The 23,804-nt window shown below is 43.2% G+C and overlaps 1 protein-coding gene across 1 annotated transcript; it reads right to left on the bottom strand.

Moving 5' to 3' along the window:
- Positions 1–18,958: 18,958 nt before the first annotated feature.
- Positions 18,959–23,140, bottom strand: LOC127654287 (prostasin-like). The gene is made up of 3 exons (XM_052141412.1): positions 21,663–23,140; positions 21,417–21,562; positions 18,959–20,029 (listed from the first exon to the last, which is right to left on the bottom strand). The coding sequence occupies exons 1-3, from the start codon at positions 21,835–21,837 to the stop codon at positions 19,955–19,957; spliced, it is 396 nt and encodes a 131-aa protein (XP_051997372.1). The 5' UTR covers positions 21,838–23,140; the 3' UTR covers positions 18,959–19,954.
- Positions 23,141–23,804: the final 664 nt, after the last annotated feature.

Here is a 23,804-nt window from a genome sequence, read left to right as displayed (position 1 = left end):
TCGCTTGCATGCATGCTTATTGGCGACTCGCATATATCGCCACCTATGGGTTGTTGAATATGTATTATATGTTATGTATATTTCCCATCCCTTCCAGATACCCAACACTGACTGGACAACCGATTAGTTTTAATTCGTAAATCTAGCCAATTTAGTTAACATATTTATATTCTAAAGTTTATATATAACTTATATTTACCCTGCTAGATTATTGTGGTTGTGGTATATCACTTTTTGACAAGGTAACGCAAGGTATCATTATTTAAATGTACATATTAAAAAAATAAAAATAAAATAATATATATTTGTGCGCGTGCCAAGCCCGCGAAACATGCCAGCGGGCATATATAAGCAGGGGTTGTGACCATATGTAAGCAGAACCCGGTTTTCATTGTAAGTGGACATCCTGTTCTGCAGTATTTCTGAGGTAAAGTACTTTTTACTTAACTGATTTAGGTACATGACTTTTAAAACATACGAACCCCCTACAAAGGTAAATAACACTTAAAACTTTGAAGAAAGTAAATAATAAAATCTAATTATAGCATACTATATTATAGGCTAGCCTATAGGCCCCTACTCAAGGTAACCAGATAAATAAGATAAACAACTGCCGCTTTCATCTAATGAACATTTTTAATTGTCACAAAATTGATTAACTGTCTTTTCCAGTAAATGTACCACTATACTTTTCACATAAACAATGGTTTTCCGTTTTTTTCCCCACCGTCCACTAGTCGCTATAATAAAATACCGTTAAATGCCGTTAAGTTTGTGTGACGTCCTTCTGGTGAACGCGCCAGCGCTCACGCGCTCGCAGCCAAGCCTGTGAGAGCGAGAGACGTGGCTTGTAAAGATGAGATCAGATCTATAATGAAATAGGCCATCCGTCTGTCTGTCATATTATTAATACCACTACATTTAATAATATGTATAAATATAAATATTGTTTTATTACAAACAAATCAAACAGTATAGTACCATGAGTATATAAAATATATTTTCTGCAATTACATGTACTTCTTTTTTGTCTTTGTATTCTCAAAATAGAAAAAGTCAAAGAGTCTTCCCAGAATGACCATTCAGATCCCAGTACATCACATGATTTATCTAAAGGTAGAATTGAATAAATTATTTAACTCTATGGGGTGAATTCACTAAGAATTAATTGCGCCCACTGACATTTTTGTGTACACTGTCTGTGCTGGTTTATAGCCAAATTGACAAAACAACCATGCAAATCGGGCAATGGAAATTATTATTGGATAAATTACTACTGCCATTATCTATACAGAAACTTCCTTTTAATAATTTTCATGATAAATGTATTATTTTAAATTATTTAAGAATAATTTGTCAAATATATAAATGTTGTACTTGTTGTACAGAAAAGAATGACAACTCAGATACTCAGATTGCAATTGGATTCGTCTCAATATGATGTTTTTCAAGGTTCAAGTTGACAACTGTGTTTTTATCATGCTTGCAGATCTTGATGAATCACCCATATTTCATTCTGTGTCTGTGGCAGAATATATTACTGAAGGTAAAATTTAATTTGTATTCAACATCTGTAAACTTTATTTGAATTGATTTTAGATTGAATTGAAAGTAACTGATGTTAGAAGTTAGATGAGGCAATGATAATAACATTGCGTATGCAACAAAATAACATTGGTAAATAGGTCATATCATGAGGAATCAAATTGTCCGTACAAGATACCTTTTCCCACACAGAATAATTCAAAGTGAGTGCTTGTTGTATAACATTACATAACTTTTTTAGAGGAGAGACAAACACCTGCAAGGGCTGACCACACGAAGACCCAACGACCCAATGACCCAACGAAGAGTGAGCTTAAAGGTACATTTTATAGGCCTAAGAAACAAATGCATCGAATGTAAATTATAAAAAGAAAAAGAGTACATATTGATACTGAGTTCTTCCTTTAGATAGCGTTTTAAGTGAATTACGGTGTAAAGTTCATTTTTCGTCCAATTAGACAGGCTTATGATATTTGTTTTGTAGTTAATATATTACACTATATTATTCTCCTTTTTGGTTCACCAAGTGTGTAACTGGTGCTCTCTAATTGCAGAAACACTGGAGGTTCTGCTACGAAAAATAGACAGCCTGGCAGCCACCCAGAGAGAAATACTCATCCTACTGAGGAAACGCCAGGGTCATCAGAGAGCGGAAGACATCCTGGAGCTCAATATTGCTCAAAACAAAGAGGAGCTTGAGGCCCTTGACCACCGTCTTAAAGACTTGGATTTCAGAAAGAGAGTGGTGAGTATTTTGGTTATTTTCCAGGGCACATAAAATTACCTTGATATTTTTTTAAAAACTGTGTATTATATATTTATTTAAATATGATTTAACAATTACAAAACACATTCATGGTTATGTCATTATTGTTTTTTAGCACTCATTTAAAAGCAATGGAAAATAGCATTACTATTATTTCAATTCTTTTTATTAGTCATATTTATTTAATAAATTATTTAATGAATTCCTCATTCCTAATAAATAAAATCTATAAATCGGTGATACAATTTTATAGTATTCTGTAGCTAAAGAGCTCTTTGCGGTGTGTTTCGGAGCGCGCGCCGCCTTGGGAACGGTATCTCTTGCGCTCTTTTTATTATTAAACGCGTCCCGCAATTTAGCAACAGTAGCATTTTACAACAATCACCGATCGTGCTGATTCTGACGTTAAGTTTGAGTTTTAGGGAGAAATGTCAGTGCACCGCTGTGAAGGGAAGGAAGTTGTGCTAGACATAATGCGGCTTATGTATAAATATTCTTTTTATAATCTTTGGAAGGCGAAATCTAAAATAAAATCAGACTAATAATCACAGATCTAAACCAGGCTATGTTTGAATGTTTAGTTCTGTCACTCATTAAGCAGGGCTCGTTTTGTGCTCGCTGTGGCACCGCGTTAGCGAGTTCTCTCTCTCTCTCTCTCTCTCTGACTGCGAATAGCTAAATTGCGTCACAGACAAATGGTTTCATATTATTATACATAGAAATGGCTGGCGAGATAAAAAACTTTCTCTTTATAGCAATAAAGAATGTATTTTCTTAATTTCTCCAGTACCGACAGCAGAACCGATAACGTCCGAGCTTACCAAAGCCAGTCCTTCAATAGCCTATACTGCGTTGGTATATTTTTATTACTTATTTATCTGCATTGAGTGACAACCCTCTCAAATATAAGACACACAAAGAGAACAAATAAAAGTCTCAGATTCACTGTCTGTAATTGCTAAATTCTTGCTTACTTATTGTGACAAGATAGCAACCCTTCTGCTGTAATAATGCAAATTCAACTACGCTATCAATATCCAAAGTAGCCGAACGTCATGTCACCTATCGCGTTTGTCAAAAGTTTTTAATTAAATCTAAAGAAGTTATACAAATTTAACCCTTACTGTTTTCTCCAAGGAACTTAGCTCCTTCCTTAGGCACTGGATGAGGTCCGCTCACTCTGCTGGAAAATGACTCTAGGGGCAGTGTGCGTCGAACACGTGTTCCACAACAACACTAGGCTGCCCACAAATGCGCCTGCCTAATAATCGGCTTGATATGCGTGGATATTGGCCGATGCCGATTATGTAAAAAATTCAAAGAATCGGCCGATTAATCGGTCGACCGATTAATCGGTCGACCTCTATTCACAAGGGTATTACAGGAATAGCTGGTACTGTTAAGGAGTTGAAGAAACTCCTGGTGGAATGTTGCAAGAAGGCTAATTCAGAGAAACTCCTTTGTGCCAATTTGCTGGCTGGACTTGATATAAAGACTTCTCCACATCCAACACTACAGCAAAGGAGTGATACAGGAGTTGGACGATGTAGATGAAGAAGAAATAACTTCTGAATTTAAATCACAAGGAGTAATATATGTGAACAGAATAACAATCAAATAGAAGATTGAATTAACAAAACTGGCACTTACATTATTACCTTTAATAAACCTCATCCTCCAGAAAGAATCACAGTCATGTATATGAGTGTTCTAGTGGACTTATTTATACCAAATCTACTGAGATGCTTTAAATCTCAAAAATATGGACGTGGATCAAACAGCCATAAGGATAATTGTTTCTGTTGCAATTGTGGAGAGGAGGATCATGACAAAGAAAGATGTCAGAAGCCACCCAAATACTGCAATTGTGCAGGAGAACATATGGCTACATCAAAAGAATGCTTGATGTGGATTTAAGAGAAAGAAATCCAGTTATTGAAGCACGCAAATTGGTTTCTGTGGCACCCTCGTTCCATGTAAATAAAACTTTTGCTTCTGTGATCAAAACTTTTCATTCAGTGGATTACCAGACAGATCTGACCTGGCTGCAAAAGGGTAAACCACAAACTGTCAGTAACGGTAAAGGTATACCTCCTCCTAGATCAAAGAGTGCAGGAATTCAGAATGAAACTACATCAACACAGACAAACCAACCAGAACTTGCAAACATAAAACCAAATAATTAACAAGAATTTAAAAAAGCAGGATGTTCACAAGCAAAAGTATCACAAGATGAGAATACAAAGACAAAAGCAATCAATGATATCAAAATGAAAGAAATTGGCCATCACAGTAAGAGCCGTTCGCCAAAAGGTAGAACGTCTAGGTTACGTATGTAACCTCCGTTCCCCGATGGAGGGAACGAGACGTTGTGTCAGAGAAGCGACACTAGGTGTCTCTCTTGAGCGCAGATATTCACCTCTGGACTATGAAAAAAGGCCAATGAGAGTTGGCAACCAGTATTTGCATGTCCCGCCCCCGGACATACGGGTATTTAAGCGGCGCAAATACGGGAGTTCATTCAGGATTTTTCTGAGGAGCCGGAAATGGCCGGCCACAACAGTGGCTCGGCTCAGCGACGTGGCAGGGGAGAAACAACGTCTCGTTCCTTCCATCGGGGAACGGAGGTTACATACGTAACCTAGACGTTCCCCTTCTGTCGCTCTCTCCACGTTGTGTCAGAGAAGCGACACTAGGGGTCCACTTATAAAAGCGCCATGCGCTGAGCCGTGTACGTGAACTGCTGATACAGGAGCGAGCAGGTATTCTTACGTGCAGGACGACCAACTGTATCAGGCTGCACGTACCCTTCCCCAATGCCCCATTTAAGCCATCAGGATTCCTTATCGTTACCCTGAAGGGGAACAAGGTGCTGGCCGCCAACCTGGGAACGGGCCAAGCCTGGCCGGGCCTCTTTTCTCTCTATGTTTCTCGCATAGAGCAACTTAGGCCGGGGCCCTTACACGCATTGAGGGAAGGGGGTCTTAGCCCTTATCCAGGGCGGAGAAGACCCTGCGGAGGCCACGCCTACCCGAGAGGGGAGGCAAGTTTAAGTGGCAAAACCATCAGAGGCCTGCTTAGGGCCTCTGTGGAAAAGTCGGTGCAGTGGTGGATCCAGCCTATAGAGGGGGGAACATACAGCACGGCAGCCGAGGCAGCCATGACTGCCTAAGGGAACACGGGAGTCAGCTCGCCAGAGGGGACAGAACCGTGGTGTTACACACAGGGGGAGTCCGAAGGAGGCCTTACCTGTGGAGCACCTATACCAGTACAGGGTAGCTTCCGGTACCGCAGTGGCTTGGGTCAGCGAGTTCCTCCGCTGAACTGCGACCCACGAGGGCTAGGGAGGAATTGACCAGTGTCCCAAACCTGAGATCTCCTGGGAATGAAGGCGCACTGTTTCCCCTGGTTAGGGGGAAGGGCGCTAGGTGCAAGCGATTCACCTGGTCAGATCGTGGGCGTGCCACCGAGTTCTACGGGCTCGGTACCTGAGAGAACACGGGACGATACTGACTCAACTCGGAGATTGTAGAATCTCGCAAAAGTGTTAGGTGTTGCCCAGCCCGCTGCTCTACAAATGTCTGCTAGGGCAGTGCCCCTAGCCAGTGCCCATGAGGACGCAACACTCCTGGTGGAGTGAGCTCGGACCCGCAAGGGGGGCACGGCCTGGGTGTGATAAGCCAGGGAAATGGCGTCGACAACCCAGTGGGCGAGTCTCTGCTTGGAGACAGCATTCCCTTTCTGCTGTCCCCCAAAGCAGACGAAGAGCTGCTTAGAGCGTCTAGTGCTCTGTGTGCGGTCCAGATAAATACATAAAGCACGTACTGGACACAGCAGTGAAAGGGCTGGGTCTGCCTCCTCCCGGGGCAGCGCTTGCAGGTTCACTACCTGATCCCTGAAGGGCGTGGTAGGAACCTTGGGCACATAGCCCGATCGCGGTCTTAGGATCACGAAAGTATCTGCCGGACCGAACTCCAGGCAAGCGTCGCTAACAGAGAACGCATGCAGGTCCCCGACCCTCTTGATGGAAGCGAGCGCGATCAGCAGGGCAGTCTTGAGAGAGAGGGCCCTGAGTCCAGCTGAGTCAAGCGGCTCGAAGGGGGTCTCTGGAGGCCCGTGAGGACGACCGAGAGATCCCAGTAGGGGAACAGGTTAGGCCGGAGGGAGTTATCCTCCGGGCACCTTTTAGGAACCTGACGATTAAGTCGTGCTTACCAAGAGACTTGCCGTCTACCGTAGTCGTGGTGGGCCGCGATAGCGGCGACATACACATTGAGGGTGGAGGGGACAGCCTCCTCTCCAGCCTCTCCTGAAGAAACACGAGCACTGACCTAACTGCGCGACTTCTGCGGGTCTTCGGCTCGGGAAGAACACCAGTCCGCGAACAGACACCACTTTAGAGCGTAGAGATGCCTGGTAGAGGGGCTCTGGCTTGATTGATTGTATCTATGACGGTCGGTGGTAGGCCGGCTAGATCTTCCGCGATCCCGGCCCAAGGGCCAGACGTGGAGGTTCCATAGGTCTGGGTGCGGGTGCCAGAGCGTGCCCCGTCCCCTGAGAAAGAAGGTCCTTCCTCAGGGAATCCGCCAGGGAGGGGCTGTCGTGAGGAGCGTGAGGTCCGAAAACCAAGTCCGGGTAGGCCAGTAAGGGGCTACCAGAATGACTTGCTCCTCGTCCTCCCTGACCTTGCATAGCACCTGTGCAAGAAGGCTCACTGGGGGAAATGTGTACTTGCGCAGCCCCGCAGGCCAGCTGTGTGCTAGCGCATCTGCCCCGAGGGGAGCCTCTGTCCGGGCATACCAGAGCGGGCAGTGGGAGGTTTCTTGGGAGGCAAACAGGTCTACCTGAGCCTTGCCGAACCGGTCCCAAATCAGCTGGACTGACTGGGGGTGGAGCCTCCACTCTCCGCCGGGCAAGCTTTGTCTTGACAGCGCGTCCACTATCACATTGAGGTTGCCGGGGATGTGAGTGGCGCGCAGTGACTTGAGTCGCTGCTGACTCTAAAGGAGGAGACAACGGGCGAGCTGTGACATGTGGAGGGAGCGTACTCCGCCTTGGCGGTTTATGTAGGCTACGACCGTGGTGCTGTCTGTCCTGACTAGGACGTGTTTGTTCCGAATTAACGGGAGAAACTTCTTCAGGGCCAGAAAAACAGCCAGCAGCTCTAGGCAGTTGATGTGCCAGCGCAACGGGCCTTGGTTCCACCGGCCTGCGGCTGCGCGCCCATTGCATACGGCGCCCCAACCCAATTTGGAGGCGTCGGTTGTGACCAGAACGCGTCGGGACACCTGCTGCAAGGGTACTCCTGCCCTTAGGAAGCAGAGGTCTGTCCAGGGTTTGAAGGTTTGGCGGCAGGCAGAGGTAACTTTTATGTTGTGCGTGCCACGGCGCCATGCTCGTCTCGGGACTCGAGTCCGGAGCCAGTGCTGAAGTGGTCTCATATGCATCAACCCCAGCGGCGCAGCCGCCGCGGAGGATGCCATATGCCCCAGGAGCTGTTGGAAACGTTTTAGCGGGATCATGGCGCCTGGCTTGAAGGAAGCGAGGCATTTCAGCACTGACTGAGCACGCTCGTTGGAGAGACGTGTTGTCATTGGGACTGAGTCTAACTCCAGACCGAGAAAAGAGATGCTCTGGACCGGGAGAGCTTGCTCTTTTCCCAGTTGACCTGAAACCCCAAACGGCTGAGGTGGCTGAGCACCTGGTCTCTGTGTGCGCATAGTAACTCTCGGAGTGGGCCAGTATGAGCCAGTCGTCGAGGTAATTGAGTATGCGTATGCCGGCTTCTCGAGCGGAGCAAGAGCTGCCTCTGCGACTTTCGTGGAAGACGCGAGGGGACAGAGACAGGCCGAAGGGGAGGACTTTGTACTTATACGCCTGGCCGTCGAACGCGAACCTTAGGAAGGGGCGGTGTCGAGGGCTTAATTGAGACGTGGAAGTACGCGTCCTTCAGGTCTACCGCTGCGAACCAATCTAGATGCCGGACGCCAGATAGAATTTGTTTCTGGGTGAGCATTTTGAACGGGAGTTTGGACAAGGTCCGATTGAAAACTCGCGAGGTCCAAGATCGGTCGTAGCAGCCGCCTTTCTTGGGTACAACGAGTAAGGGCTGTAGAAACCCTTCTTCGCTTCGGTTGGAGGGACAGGCTCTATCGCGTCCTTTAATAGAAGGGAGGCGATTTCTTCGCGCAGGGAGAGGGCATGTTGGCCGTGTACTGCGGAAAAATGTACGCCCACAAAGGGGGCGGAGACCTGGCAAACTGAATTGCGTAACCGAAGTCGAATGGTCCGGTGCAGCCAGCGTGACGGGTTGGGCAGTGAAAGCCACGCCTCTAAACTCCGTGCTAGGGGCACCAAGGGGCGGGTTTTTGGACGCATCCGGCAGGGCTTCGCAGCGGTGCGGAACAGGTAACGCGGCATCGGGAGGCAACGTGGCGTCCCGAGGCTCTGGTGCTGAGAATGAACTCAAAGCACTTACCTTGCTCCACGCGACCCGCAGGGGCGGGTTCATGACTGAGGAGGAGGTCTGATGTTGGCGCCCTCTGGACTCGCCTGAACCGGCCGGCCGGGAACAGTCGTGGGCGCTGAAGGCGGGACACCGTGTCCGTGGAGCCGGGACTGTTGAGGCCTGAAAGCAGAGTGCCGTGAGAACGGCATTTGCGGGCCATGTGCCCCAGAGACAAAGGAAATAGCTCTTTATTGAGAATTTGGGTACCGCAGCCCGTGTTAGGGGTGCGGCAAATGAAAAAACAAAGGATTCTCCTCCCGCCCTCCACCGGGGACGGAGCGGTCTTACCACCTCCGGAGCTAACGCCTTGGGCTCTGGGTGCGTTGTCTCAGGAGCGCCTTCCGGGTCCTCGAGGAGGTCCGTGAGACAGGGGGCGTGCGCTTCCCGCGGTTTGCTCGACGCTGGGGCTGAGAGCTGGGCCCGGGTTGAGGCGGAGCAGGGGCTTGCCTTCTGGCCGCGGGAGGACGCCCTCGGCGAGCAGACGGGGCATGGGCCGTGGCGGCAGGCTTGCGGCGAGGCATGATGTGAGAGATGGCCTCCGTCTGCTTCTTCACCATGGAGAACTGCTGGGCAAAGTCCTCGACGGTGTCACCGAAGAGGCCGAACTGGGAGACAGGGGCATTGAGGAAGCGAGTCTTGTCAGCTTCACGCATCTCGACCATGTTCAGCCAGAGTTGACGTTCCTGGACCACTAGCGTTTCCATCGCCTGCCCGAGTGCTTGCGCTGTGACCTTCGTCGCTCTCAGGGCGAGGTCGGTCGCTGAGCGCAGTTCCTGCAGCGTGTCGGGATCAGGGCCACCCCTGTGCATGTCGCGTAGTGCCTTGGCTTGGTGGACCTGCAGGAGAGCCATGGCATGCAGGGCGGAAGCGGCGCATCCGGTGGTGCTGTAGGCCTTCGCTGTCAGCGAGGAGGTTGCTCTACAGGTCCGGGAAGGGAGTACGGGGCGACCTCGCCAGGTGGTAGGGGTACCGGGGCATAGATGGATCGCAACCACCCTATCCACCTGGGGCATCGCCTCGTACCCATGGCGCGCTCCGCCATCGAGGGTGGCGAGGGCGGACGAGCCTGTGGCGATGTGACGAGTGGAGAGGGTGCTCTCCACGAAGACGTCAGCTCGTCATGCACTTCCGGGAAAAACGGGACCGGGGGGGGCGAGGCTGCGAGCGGCGCCCAGACCCCAGGAACCAGTCGTTGAGCCGTGATGGTTGTGGGGAGGATGGAGGGTTCCAGTCCAAACCCACGCTGTCGGCTGCCCGGGAAAGAATGTTCGTCATCTGTGCATCGGCCTCAGCCTGGGCGTGCAGGCCCGAAAGCGGCAGCCCAGGGGAGTCCTCAGCATCAGATAACCCGCCCTCCGATGCCGCGGCGAGCTCATCGGCTTCCATCGCAAGAGGGTCGGCCGACTGGCTGTGAGGCAAGTCACCGCTACCTCGAGCACGGACGGGAATCAACGAGCATGTCGGGGCGCAGGTGGTCCGAGGGGGCGTACCCAGTGGAGCTGCACCCGCTGCCATCCCCAAATCGCCTCCATTGCCAGCCGCATCGTCCTCAATCCCGTGGGAAGAAGGAGCGACATGGGGGGCGGCTGGAGTGGCTTGCTCACGGTTGTAAGCAAGCCGCGACCGCAACGTTGTCATGGTCATGTTCTCGCAGTGAGAACATGAACCATCCACAAACGCAGCCTCGGTGTGATCGCTACCCAGACACACGAGACAGCGCCTGTGGCCGTCGGAAGCAGAGAGCACTCTACCGCATCCAAAAACAACACAGGGGTGGAAGGGCATCTTTATAAAGACGCGTCCTTAAAAGGACGTTCAACGCCGCTGTGTTTTGCTCTTTTAGAGGAAATTACTCTTTAAATAAAATCACTCTTTTAGGGAAAAACTCGTGAGAGTTTTTAAATCTGCACTGTCGATGCGCCTAGGGGCAGGAATGCACAGCCGTGCAAACAGGAGAAAGCCGCTGTTGTGCGCCGTAGAATCCAACAGCATGCAGCAGAGGGATAACAGGAACTCGGTGTGTACACGCAGCAGTTGCAGACACGACCATCGGCTCCGAAGAAATTTTCTGAATGAACTCCCGTATTTGCGCCACTTAAATACCCGTATGTCCGGGGGCGGGACATGCAAATACTGGTTGCCAACTCTCATTGGCCTTTTTTCATAGTCCAGAGGTGAATATCGGCGCTCAAAAGAGACCCCTAGTGTCGCTTCTCTGACACAACGTGGAGAGAGCGACAGAAGGGGAACTAGGGGTAATATCCCTATTCTCCCAACTTAAATATGGATCACACTATATTCCAATGGAACTGCTGTGGCTCAGAGCTAACTTTGCAGAATTGCAACGATTAGTTACAAGTATAAATCCACTTGTCTTTTGTCTACAAGAGATTAAGTTGTCACCTAAGACTACCCTTTCTTTTAAAACCTTTACGATTCTAATTTCTTTTGGCCTAAACAATAGACGTGCTTCTGATGGAACAGCTATTTTAATTAGAAATTATGTGATACACAGATACATCACACTAAATACACATTACAAACACATTACAAATCATTTAACTATTGACGAATTCCTGACAACTCTGCCTGGACTCTAAATTACGTTTCACAACAGAGTACATGTGAGAAGTGATAGAGATACGAAAACAAATGCATGATCATATGTTATGCATTTCAGAATATGATGTGTGTGTTTTTAATTGCCTAAAGGCATCATATATTTTATTGGTTACAATATCAAAAAGTACCTCCTACAGAAAAATCTACCAATTTGCTTACCTGACTGACCAAAAGAATTAGCAATTTCTCAAAATCTTCTCTTTCTCCACCCAGTTGTGTTACAGTTCAGATGAAACATCAAATAAGCACTGGTGCTCCTGCCAATGTTCCACTAATTTTCCCTCCATTTCTTCGGTCTAATGAGACTTTCTTAATACCGCAGTCATGCTAGTTGGTGTTCTGTTGCAGGTACATCAGGACTCCAGTTCCCCATTTCTTCCTCTCTCATTGGCTGTAAATGCTGCAGTTGCATTCAGTCAAAAAATATCGTTTGGGCCCGTTCACACAGAACACGTTTTTATGTGCATCTTCTTTGTTTTTCCATTGTTTTCCTATGTAAACATGTGCTGGACGAATATCCCTGACTGCTGCAAAATGTCCCGCTTTTTCTTCAGTGTCTCACGCAGGACCGGCACATTTTTAGACACTGTGTCAAGTTAAAAAGAACTTCAGGTCTCAAAAACGCATGTCGAGACGCATGTATTCTGTTTCAGTCGTTGTGCTGTGTTTTTAGCACAGATGTCAAAAGATTTAACGTTTTGAACCATTTCACTTTGCAAAGAGGTGACTGTTAACATGTTTAACATTATTCCAGATTACTCTGCACCAAGTAAAGTTTCAGTGCTTGAAAAACAGCAATAATTTTTTTCCCCTTCTGCTCTAGTGTGCTGAGGGGCTGCCATGCCTTATATGTTTATTGTTACCATTTAGAATATTGTCTATGATGCTTACATAAAATTGTCTAGGATACGGATGTAACCTCCATTCCCTGATGGAGGGAACGAGGCGTTGTGTCGAAGAAGTGACACTTGGGGTCTCTCTTGAGCGCCGAATATACCTCTGATCTATGAAAAAAGGCCAATGAGAAGTTGGCAGACAGAAATTGCATGTCCCGCCCCCGGACATACGGGTATAAAGGCGGGGAAATGCGTCTGTTTCATTCAAGATTTTTCTGAGGAGCCGGAAATGGTCTGGCCACAACAGTGGCTCGGCTCAGCGACGTGGCCGGGAGGACACAACGTCTCGTTCCATCCGTCAGGGAACGAAGGTTACATCCATAACCTAGATGTTCCCCATCTTTCACTCACTTCGATGTTGTGTCGAAGAAGTGACACTAGATGTCCAATTTAAATCACGCCATGCGCTGAGCCGTGTACGTGTACTGCTGACACAGGAGCGGGCAGGTACTTGACGTGCCAAAACAACCTGCTGTATCAGACTACACGTACCCTTCCCCCAATGCCCCCTAAAGTCAGCGGAATCCTTATAGTTACTCTAGACAGCAGAACAGGGCGACACTTGCCAACCTGGGAAAGGTCCGAGCCTAGATAGGACCCATTTACATGTGTATATTTGTCCATTTATAATTTTTTTATTTATTTAAATATTTATTTTCAAATCAATAGATTGATCATTTATTCCTTCATTCTTTTTTAACTGGCACTCCTTGGCTTCCATAGTTATGAAGATATAATCAAATATGTTTTGGGTGTATTTGCTCACAAGAAACAAGGCCAGTTATTTATTAAGTCAAGTCGAGTGGTTTTTATTGTCGTTCAACCATATACAGTTAGTACAGTACACAGTGAAACGAGACAACGTTCCTCCAGGACCATGGTGCTACATCAAAACAACATTGGACAAACACAGAACCACATGAGACTACACAGACTAAATAACATACCTATATAAAGTGTATGTGCAAACGTGTGCAAAAAGTACAGGACAGTACAATAAATTACTAAAAATGAAAAGGACAATAGGCACAGTGAGAGACAGTGAAGCGCCGACCAGTCAACAGCAGTGCAAAAAGATGACAGTTTTTAAAAATGCCAAATGTAAACATAACATACTATGAGATAGTGTTCTATGCACATAGCAGTTATTGAGGTAGCAGCCAGGTATAAAGTGACAATAATTAAAATGCAACTCAGGACACGTGTTTGTGTGTGTGTGTGTGTGTGTGTGTGTGTGTGTGTCAGTCCAGTTTCCTGAGTATTGAGGAGTCTGATGTCTTGTGGGAAGAAGCTGTTACATAGTCTGTCCGTGAGTGCCCGAATGCTTCGGTACCTCTTGCCAGACGGCAGGCGGGTGAAGAGTTTGTGTGAGGGTGTGTGTGGGGTCATCCACAATGCTGGTTGCTTTGATGCAGTGTTTTATGTAAATGTCTTTGATGGAGGGAAGAGAGACCCTGATGATCTTCTCAGCTGTCCTCACTATCCTCTGCAGGGCTTTGCGGTCCAGAACGGTGCAAGTCCCAAACCAGGTAATGATGCAGCTGCTCAGGATGCTCTCAATAGTCCCTATATAGAATGTAGTGAGGATGGGGGGTGGGAGATGTGCTTTCTACAGCCTTCGAAGAAAGTAGAGTCGCTGCTGGGCTTTCTCGGTAATAGAGCTGGTGTTGAGGGACCAGGTGAGGTTCTCCGCCAAGTGAACACCAAGGAATTTGGTGCTCTTGGCTCTCTCCACAGAGGAGCCGTCGATGTTCAGCGGAGAGCGGTCACTCTAGGAGAGCACAGAGTCAACAACCATCTCTTTTATTTTGTACACATTCAGAGACAGGTTGTTGGCTCTACACCAGTCCGTTAGCCGCTGCACCTCCTCTCTGTATGCTGACTCATCGTTCTTGCTGATGAGACCAACCACGGTCGTGTCATCGGCGAACTTAATGATGTGGTTCGAGCTGTGCATTGCTGGACAGTCGTGAGTCAGCAGAGTGAACAGCAATGGACTGAGCACACAGCCCTGGGGGGCCCCTGTGCTCAGTGTGGTGGAGGTGGAGATGCTGTTCCCGATCCGGACTGACTGAGGTCTCCCAGTCAGGAAGTCCAGGATCCAGCTGCAGAGGGAGGTGTCCAGGCCCAGCAGGTTCAGCAATCCAACCAGGTGCTGAGGAAAGATTGTGTTGAATGCTGAGCTGAAGTCTATGAACAGCATTCAAACGTATGAGTCCTTTCTATCTAGTTGGGTGAGGGCCAGATGGAGGGTGGTGGCGATGGCATCGTCTGTTGAACGGTTTGGACAATATGCGAACTGCAGTGGGTCTAGTGAGGGGGGCAGCTGGGTCTTAATGTGCCTCATGACGAGCGTGGCGCATAATAACTAATTGGCCTTGTTTCTTGTGAGCACCATTTTCAAACTTAACCAAACTTAATGGGAAAATGAACATTCTGAGGCCACATGCAAAACTTCATAAATTTAGCAGCGCTTTAACAGAAGAAATTTATATTTTTACACCTGAATTTTTAAGCAGTTAGAAATATGGGGATATAGAGGCTGTTTTACTGTTTGTACACTAGAGGGAGCATAAATCCACATAAATACTAACATATTTTGCCACAGCCCCTGTAAATTAGATAATCTTTTGAAGTCCATTATGTACAGTTTACATTTTTGCTGGAATTACATAATGTTTAAATATTCGTTGCATCTTAATTGAATCCGACCATTCAGTTAAAACAAGTTTGTGACAGGACAACGAGCTTCTTTAGTTTATTTCCATCTAAAATTTGCCCTTATTATGCTCAGCATGTTTAAAATCTTTCACAGATTCTTTTTGTGAAAATTTGTTAAGAGATGTCATCATCTCTGGCATAGATGGCAAGGAAAAACCATAGACTAAAAAAAGCTGGACGACGCCCCTTCGCTCTTTTCCATCGGTGAGAACTGAAGCCGCCAGTGTCCCGATATGGCGCTGACATCTTGGGACTTGAGTCTGCGCAGTTGCGATTTCGGGACCAGACCTGCGCAGTAGTGAGCAGGAAGTAAAGCTGCAAAATCAAGGCCCCGCCCTAACTCTCGCTGAATCAATCGCAAACACACGCCCCTGCACTTTTGACTTTTGACCTATGACGGTGTGAAATAATTAATTATAGAAATTTAGATATTAAATTTAAAGCTCCAATCTCCTCAGTCCTCCGAAGATGCTGACAAAAAGTCTGTTGGTGCTTCAGTGACTACTTTGCTCAGAGAACCTGTCAATCACAGCTGTCAATCATGATGTCACAGCACCGTTTTTATAGTATCAAATAACTAACTAAAAACAAACTTATTTTGAAAACAAACACTTGAAATTACATCAACGTGATAGTTTCTGCCATTTACTGTAATTTCTATCTTTGGAAATAAGATATGTGAAGTGTAATTTAATTGTTTAGTTGGTCTCACGTCCCGTTGAATAACATGGGGAGGCGGGGTTTATGACCTATACTTGGACCAGTCACCACGGGGCGATCGAGACGTTTTGGCTTCACTTTTGAGGGCTTGTGCGTCACACTTGGGAAAAACAAGCAGAAATGTTTTGTAGTATAGTGGAGTTCTCAAGAGAAAGTTTACATTATTTGATATTTATATTCCATTTATAGTCCTACTTTAGCTAACAGTATTTCAAGCTTTACTATTGTGATGTGCATTGATTGTTGTTGGTAGATTTTCATTTAAAGGAAAATATAAAATGGTCCATTCAGACTTTTACATTTTTCTCAGGGGGTACCCCTGAACCCCCATAATGTATCTTTCTTTAGTCTCAAGGCCTGCTCTGCCCCTTAGGTATCTAAAAATATTCAAACACAAAGACTGGACTGCTGTCATTCAGCTTCATAACAAACAGTTGATTTATTTTAATATTCATATCAAAGTGCACTCGGTTGATTAACTAATTTAAATATCAATACCAATATCATAATTCTTGCCTAATTTTGAAGAAACTGTTTTTTTTTTCTTTTGCAAGCACTATTGCTGCCAACTTGTACATTTATAATAACTATTTCATAAAATCAAAAAGCACTCCATATGTAACTTCATTGCTACAGTATACTGACTACTGACACCATGTAAGTTATTTTCTGGACCTTTGCTGTGAAGGAAATTTAGAGACCGGACCTGTTGTAACTTTAATTGAAATCCCCTGTTTTGTATCAAATAAAGTTAATATGTATTGCGCCAATAGATTAAATATAATGTGCATGCTAAAAGATCCATGTTTAAAAAGAGCAGGGTCATAGAATAACAAACAATCTTTTTGTAGCGTGTATAGGCAGTTATACACAGGATGTAATATTCGGAGGCACCTATGCTAGTCATGTTCACGAGAACTATATTGCATTGTCATGCAGGACAGTTTGGAAACACACTGCAAGAGTTAAAATATTTTATATTTCCACGTAGGCTTTGTCATTGGCTAAGTTCTGTTCATGGTTAAATTGTTTTATGGAGAAATAATGGGTATACAAAAGCAACATTACACACTCAACAGAATTCCCATTTATTTATCATCAAAGGTGTTTCTTGTCTTTTCAAGTTTATTATTTGTTTTAGATCTGCATAGAAAAGGTGAATTAGTGTTTGACAAAGAAGCGCTTTGTACAGATGTAACCTGACACCAGTACTCGCTGGCACTGTAAAGCTTAATCCACAGATCCTAACTAATCATATCCAATTTTTTTTGGTCCCTCCTGTTTTCACTTAAGACATATTTGACTTTTTACAGTGAATGATTTCCCACAAAAAAGTGTTTTATCTACTTACAGGGTTCATACAAATGCTTCAAAGTTACATTCAAGGACTTTAAAAGCACATTTTTATTTGTTTTCAAGAACTATGCTTGAGATGTCATTAAAACAAATTCTTTATTTGTTAATTCTAAATAAAACTATTTGATTCAGTTAATTTATTTTTTATAAAACACCCCTTATTATAAGTACAACATATCTCAATATGCATCTTTAACTACATATTCTCACAGTAACATTTCTTGGTTCATTCATGACAAAATTGATGTGCAGTTGTAGTGTGCTCCCTTAAAAGGCACTTTGCTTTCTAACAAACGTGAATAACTGGGTCCATAAGCGGTAGACCACATTACTTATGTGCTGTGTTCCATGTCTTTTAAAGTAACATAACAGATAATGTGAGGAACTGACCAAAATTGCAAATGGTCATTCTCAATTTACAAAATATTGAAATTTTTCATTCACTTCAGTTTTTGTCTATAGACGCAGAGGGTAAACATTTTGTAACATGTTTGTTTCATGAACAAAGCAAGTTAACATTGAGTTTTTTGGGGTACAACACCAAATATTTTTGTTCGAAAATATTAGTTAAAATGTGAATTAACAATTTTTAACATGCTGGGATAACCTTAAAATTATTTATCTACTAACATAAAAAAAAAAAAAACGGTTTTAACATTGATAACACCAATACCATGAAATCGAGGGACAAATATTCTTTTGAAATTATTTAAATTATGAAATAATTTTGTTTTGCTTTTTTGCACACTTGTTCGGCCTTGCACTAATACTTTTATAAAAAAAAATACGTAGGCCTACAAAATAAATACATAAATAACTTTACATGTCGTAGAAGTGGGACAAAGTTTTCTTTTTTTTTTTCTTCGTCACTATTTGAAAGCTTTTTCAAGGCTAAAAACCCAAATGTTGTCAGAAATAACCTATTTTGTGAGACACAAAGCTGTCTTGACAAAAGGGGGCGCTAGACGGTTCGCAAAACTGAATCCTCCATTGATCTGCGTTCAAATCTCAGAACGTTTTACATCTCATATAATTTTTTCTCTTTAATTTTTATTTGTAATAAAAACTGATAGTTGCAAGGATTCTTACTGGATCATTCTGCCACTATATATAAAAAATATATATATTTTTAAATCCTCCAAGAACAATTGATTGTGATTAGCCCATTCTGAACAGCGCAGCCAAAAGGAACAGGTATCACGTGACAGCGCTGCCCGCTTCAGCAGTGGTCTTCGTGTTTTTCTGAAAATAAATACATTTCATTTATTAAATGATTTAAGCAACGCATTTTATGATTTTCTATAATGCAATAACTTTTTATGTACTTTTGGTAAAAATTAACCCTGTATAAACCACCCTGTAATAATTAACATTAATTAATTGCTGCTTATTTTATTCAAGCAGACCAGCAAACTATCATAAATATCATAATAAAATAAATGTATAATAAACAATTCCACCTCCCTACTAGGAAAAGTGCAATGGCACACCACATGATGTTAGACTTCCAACTTGGAAATTCCTACAAAATATTGCACTCCACATTTGCCAAGATGCAGAGGCCTGTCATCAACATCCCAAAGTCAGAAAGATGCACAAACTTGGTTCTACACCTTGACATTTATAAACACACACACACACACACACACACACACACACACACACACACACACACACACACAAAAACTCAGTGAGGCAAAGGTTCTGCATTTCAAAATGATAACACTTGTTTAACAAACATTTGCAAAGACACGTGTTCTAATCGTGCTACATTGTACTCTTTCTATAAGCAAAGGCGAGCATTGCTGTATCATTCATAATATGGTTGCTCTGACATGTCTCTAATAACAGTCTAACACCTGTTAGGCTAACAGGATCATTCCAATTTTGTTTTCTTATATTATGATCATCATGCAATGAAATGCCTTTATGATCAATCATCAAAGATATCAAGTAGAAATATCCCACATCCAAGATTCATGTAACACAACATAATGATTAGACTTTCATTCTGATAACAGTTACATCATGACAACAACAAAAAAATTTAATTCCTGCATTCATCTCCACATTCTGTGACAATACCACTCCGTTATCATGACATACAGAGAACTTTGTACAACAATATTTGTCTGATGTTAACCAGTTGTTAAATTTTGCATTTCATGATTATATAGTTACATTATGCTGTAAAGTTTTGAGCATTTAAAAAATAAAAACTTAATTCAAACAGAGCATCCAAGTTTGAATTCCTCAATGTTACACCTTTGAGAAGAGTTTGAAGGCTCTACGATACACAAGCATGTGTCATTTTCCAGTCAAAAAACCTTAGATTGAAACGATATGGTAGGGAGTGTTCATTGGTGTAAGCTGTGGTTCTTCTTTCTGAAGTATCTACTCAGCAATGGTAGATTACAGGTTAAGTTGTTGACATTGTTTCATGTTATCTTGAATAAAAAAAGAAAATAAATCTTTCACTTGTGCTAACATCGCACCCTATTGGTGTGGATTATTACAGATAACTTTGTAAGTCAGAAGTATTTCATAATTGTTAATCAAATTATATATGATTGTTTGTTTTGTACAGTACATTTAAATAAATTTGAAAAAGGACATCAATTAATTTGAAATAAATTCTCCATATTTGTCCATATAGAGATGCATCTTTAATCTAAGCAAAGTTGAAAATGAACTGCTAAGTTCAGTCTCAAGAACAACAGAGCGATAGTAAACAAGATATGTCAACACTGCAGTTCTTGCAGTAGACTTATTGCAGTGCATATGGTTTTGGTCCTTGAGAAAAGCATGCATAGCTTGGGATCAGCATGGCCATAGCCCCAGCTGGTGATACCATACTGAACCCACACTGAACACTGCTGCACCTCCAGAGTCCCCCTACAGAAAAAGTTGATTTGAAAGTAAAACAAAAAAAAGATAGACAGACAGACAGATAGATCAGCCACAACATTAAAACCACCTGTCTTAATATTGTGTAGGTCCCCCTTCTACCACCAAAACAGCTTAGACCTGTCGAGGCATTGATTCCACAAGACCATTGAAGGTGTCCTGTGGTATCTGGCACCAAGACGTTAGCAGCCTTCAAGTCTTGTAAGTTGCCTCCGTGGATCGGACTTGTTGGTTCAGCACATCCCATAGATGCTCAATCAGATTGAAATCTGCGGATTTTGAAGGCCATGTCAACACCTTGAACTCTTTGTCATGTTTCTCAAACCATTCCTGGACAATTCTGGCAGTGTGGCAGGGCGCATTATCCTGCTGAAAAAGGCCACTGCCATCAGGGAATACTGTTGTTGTGTGGTCTTTAGGTCAACAGTCTTTAGGTAGGTGGTACATGTCAAAATAACATTCACATGAATGCCAGGACCCATGGTTTCCCAGCAGAAAATTGCCCAAAGCATCACACTGCCTCCACGGGCCTGCCTTCTTCCCATTGTGCTTCCTGCTGCCATCTCTTCCCCAGGTAAACGACACACGGCCATCCACATGATCTAAGAGAAAACATGATTCATCAGACTGGCCACCTTCTTCCATTTCTCCAAGTTTCAGTTCTGATGCTTACGTGCCCATTGTTGGTGTTTTCGGCGGTGGACAGGGGTCAGCATGGGCACACTGACCAGTCTGTGGCTATGTAGTTCCATTTGCAGTAAGCTGCGATGCACTCTGTATTTTGACACCTTTCTATCATGGCCAGCATTAAGTTTTACAGCAATTTGTGCTACAGTAACTCTTCTGTGGATTGGACCAGACAGGCTAGCTTTCGATCCCCATGCGCATCAATGAGCCTTGGCTCCCATGACCCTGTTGCCAGTTCATTGGTTGTCCTTCCTTGGACCCCTTTTGGTAGGTACTAACCACTGCATACAGGGAACACCCCACAAGACCTGCCCTTTTTGAGATGCCCTGACCCAGACATCTAGCCATCACAATTTGGCCCTTGTAAATGTTGTTCAGATCCTTACACTTGCCCATTTTTCCTGCTTCCAACACATGAAATTCAAGAACTGATTGTTCACTTGCTGCCTAATATATCCCAGCCCTTGACAGGTGCCTTGTTACGAGATAATAAATATTATTTACTTCACATGTCTTAAACATGAAGGTATTAATATTGTGGTTGATAAGTGTATATATCCACAAAGATTTTAAAAGACAGTATAAATAGATAAATATATATTATAACAACCTAGTGCACCTTCAAACATACAGTATGTGTTGATGTGCACACTTAGATGAGCCATATTTGTCTGGTTGGATGTTGTACCTGGCAGGTGATTTTGCCTGCCTCCAGTAAACCAGCACATATTATGTTGTTGGTGACAGATACAGCACCCAGCAGATTGTTATATTGCATATTATGCACAACTGGAACAATGGTGTCCTGCAGCGTCCCAGGAGTAGGTAAGCTCACTGAACATGTAAACATATACAAATATACACATAATCATCAAATGGTGATATTAAGAGTACACATCTCTATGTGAATGAATAAGTTTGTATGTGTTTGTACCTCCTGATGCAACATCTACCCAGCCTGTGATCCAGATGATGGTGCCGGAAGGGAAGCTACTGTTCTTGGCTTCCAGACACATGGGTCTAATATAGTAAGTATAGGTGCAGCAGAGTGATGTCATTGACATTGGTGTTGATGTTGTATGAGAGGTGAATAATAACCTGGGTGACATTCTTTATGATTTCATAGGCATTAACTCTCTGCTGTATCCTCCTGTCAGAGAGTCAGACAAAGAAACCCAAGAGCAGAGGAACTGTACAAATTAGTCATTAACAATAAATGACTTAAAATGTGCTGACAAAGACTGAAGATTCTGGCACCGGCTGCAGTTTAGGGAAGGAGTTTTGGGGATGAGTGAACGCTGTAGCTGCACAATGGTTCGTAGTGTGTGCATTACTGAAGTCATACGGGCAACCAAACAGATACACGAGACATGACCAACTAAGCAGAGAGAGTGAGGTAAGTCACTTCACATCAAACAACAATCTAGCCAGGATACTGAGCATGGAGGGTTTAAGTAGGGAGTGAATTAGAGGAGGACCAGGTGTTGCTAGCATGCTAATTAGTGGCATGATCTGGAACTGGAAATGCCCTGGAACACAATTCTTTATTACACAAAACTTGTCATTATAGCATGGTATTCCACAGCTGAAATGGAAATTAAATCCCAGTGTGGTATTTCTTTCTTTCTTTCATTGGACAACATGCAGGATCCCTTGAATCAGATGAAGTGAAAAAGCACACAAACACGACATTCAGCAGTATTTAAACAAGTGCACAGACACAATACCGATCCATTAATCATTTTGTATTCAGTTTTTTTTAACAAACTGTTATTATATGATTCAAAATATACATTTACAACATGGTAGCTGGTTGATTAATTATAAATATATTATAATAGGCTGCAGCAACATGTCAAATAATGTAAAGTCCTTATTTAGAGGAATCATTAGTCATACAAGAAAAAAAATTAGCCGTTGTAATGTAGACTTGTGACAAATGCATATGCAACAGGCATTGTGAAAACACACAAATACAACAATTACATTGATAATATTTGTTAGATTTTATGAACTTAAAGAATAGCACTAGTGTCTGGTTTTAATTTTCACAATGTCATTGTAAAAATGTCACACAGGGCAAGTGACACATTGAGTGTTCCAACAACTTGCATTCCTACATTAAGTTTAATCTGAAACCTAGTCCTGAAATGAAAATATGATACAGAATTTCATATTTACAAGAAAACGGAATTCAAATTTTGATTTATAATTATTGTTATTTTTTTTAATATAAACTTAATAAATACACTATGGAGCAAATTAACTAAACTAATGCCAATATAGCACGTTGTATCTAAATGCGCAACTTGGCGCATTATACACAAACTTCCCACAGCACAACTTTATATGTATATTAAATGTCTTTTAAAGAGTAGAAGTGTTTCTGTCTTTTCATGTGTGACATCAGAAGCAAACAATGATGTGTTATTCGTTTGACATTTGTTACAGAAATTTTGAAACAAATGTGAAATAAAACGCACACCTTCTGATATTTATTTGATGCAAAATAAATTGCACAGAAATAATCTCCGATTTATCCAAGATCATTATCTGGATGTCTGCATCCTAATGAGAGTGACTTACCATTATCAGAAAGATTAGTTGAAACTGCAATAAACTATTAGCATGCACACCCTGCACAAATAATACAGGAGCTGAGAAAACAAAAGAATCTTTAGCGCATACTCGTAGAAAACAAGTTTTACAGGTCTGAATTGAAATACAGAAATGAAAAATGGATTAGTATGACAAATGATTATATAAATGACAGGAAGAAACTGTTGAAGTGTGTAATGCTTATTGTTCCGTGTTCTCCCCACGGAAAGGGCAACCCAGTGTACAAAAGGATATTACTCAGGTTTTTCTTGGTTCACTTTTGTTTGTTTATTTTTCCTCACCAATAAATAACCAGGTAATAAACCTGAGAAAATAAGAAGAATACAACATTTCAATTTTCATGTGTATTAGTACAAACACAATTCAATAGCCCAATAATAATAATAATAATAATAATAATAATAATAATAATAATATGCAGCAATAAATAACATTAATCAAAATACTAATAACAATA

This window comes from Xyrauchen texanus, chromosome 13 (genome assembly GCF_025860055.1).
Source record: "Xyrauchen texanus isolate HMW12.3.18 chromosome 13, RBS_HiC_50CHRs, whole genome shotgun sequence".
NCBI classification, from domain to species: domain Eukaryota; kingdom Metazoa; phylum Chordata; class Actinopteri; order Cypriniformes; family Catostomidae; genus Xyrauchen; species Xyrauchen texanus.
Note: the sequence above shows the minus strand (reverse complement) of the source record. Positions and strands in the feature narration are given on the sequence as shown.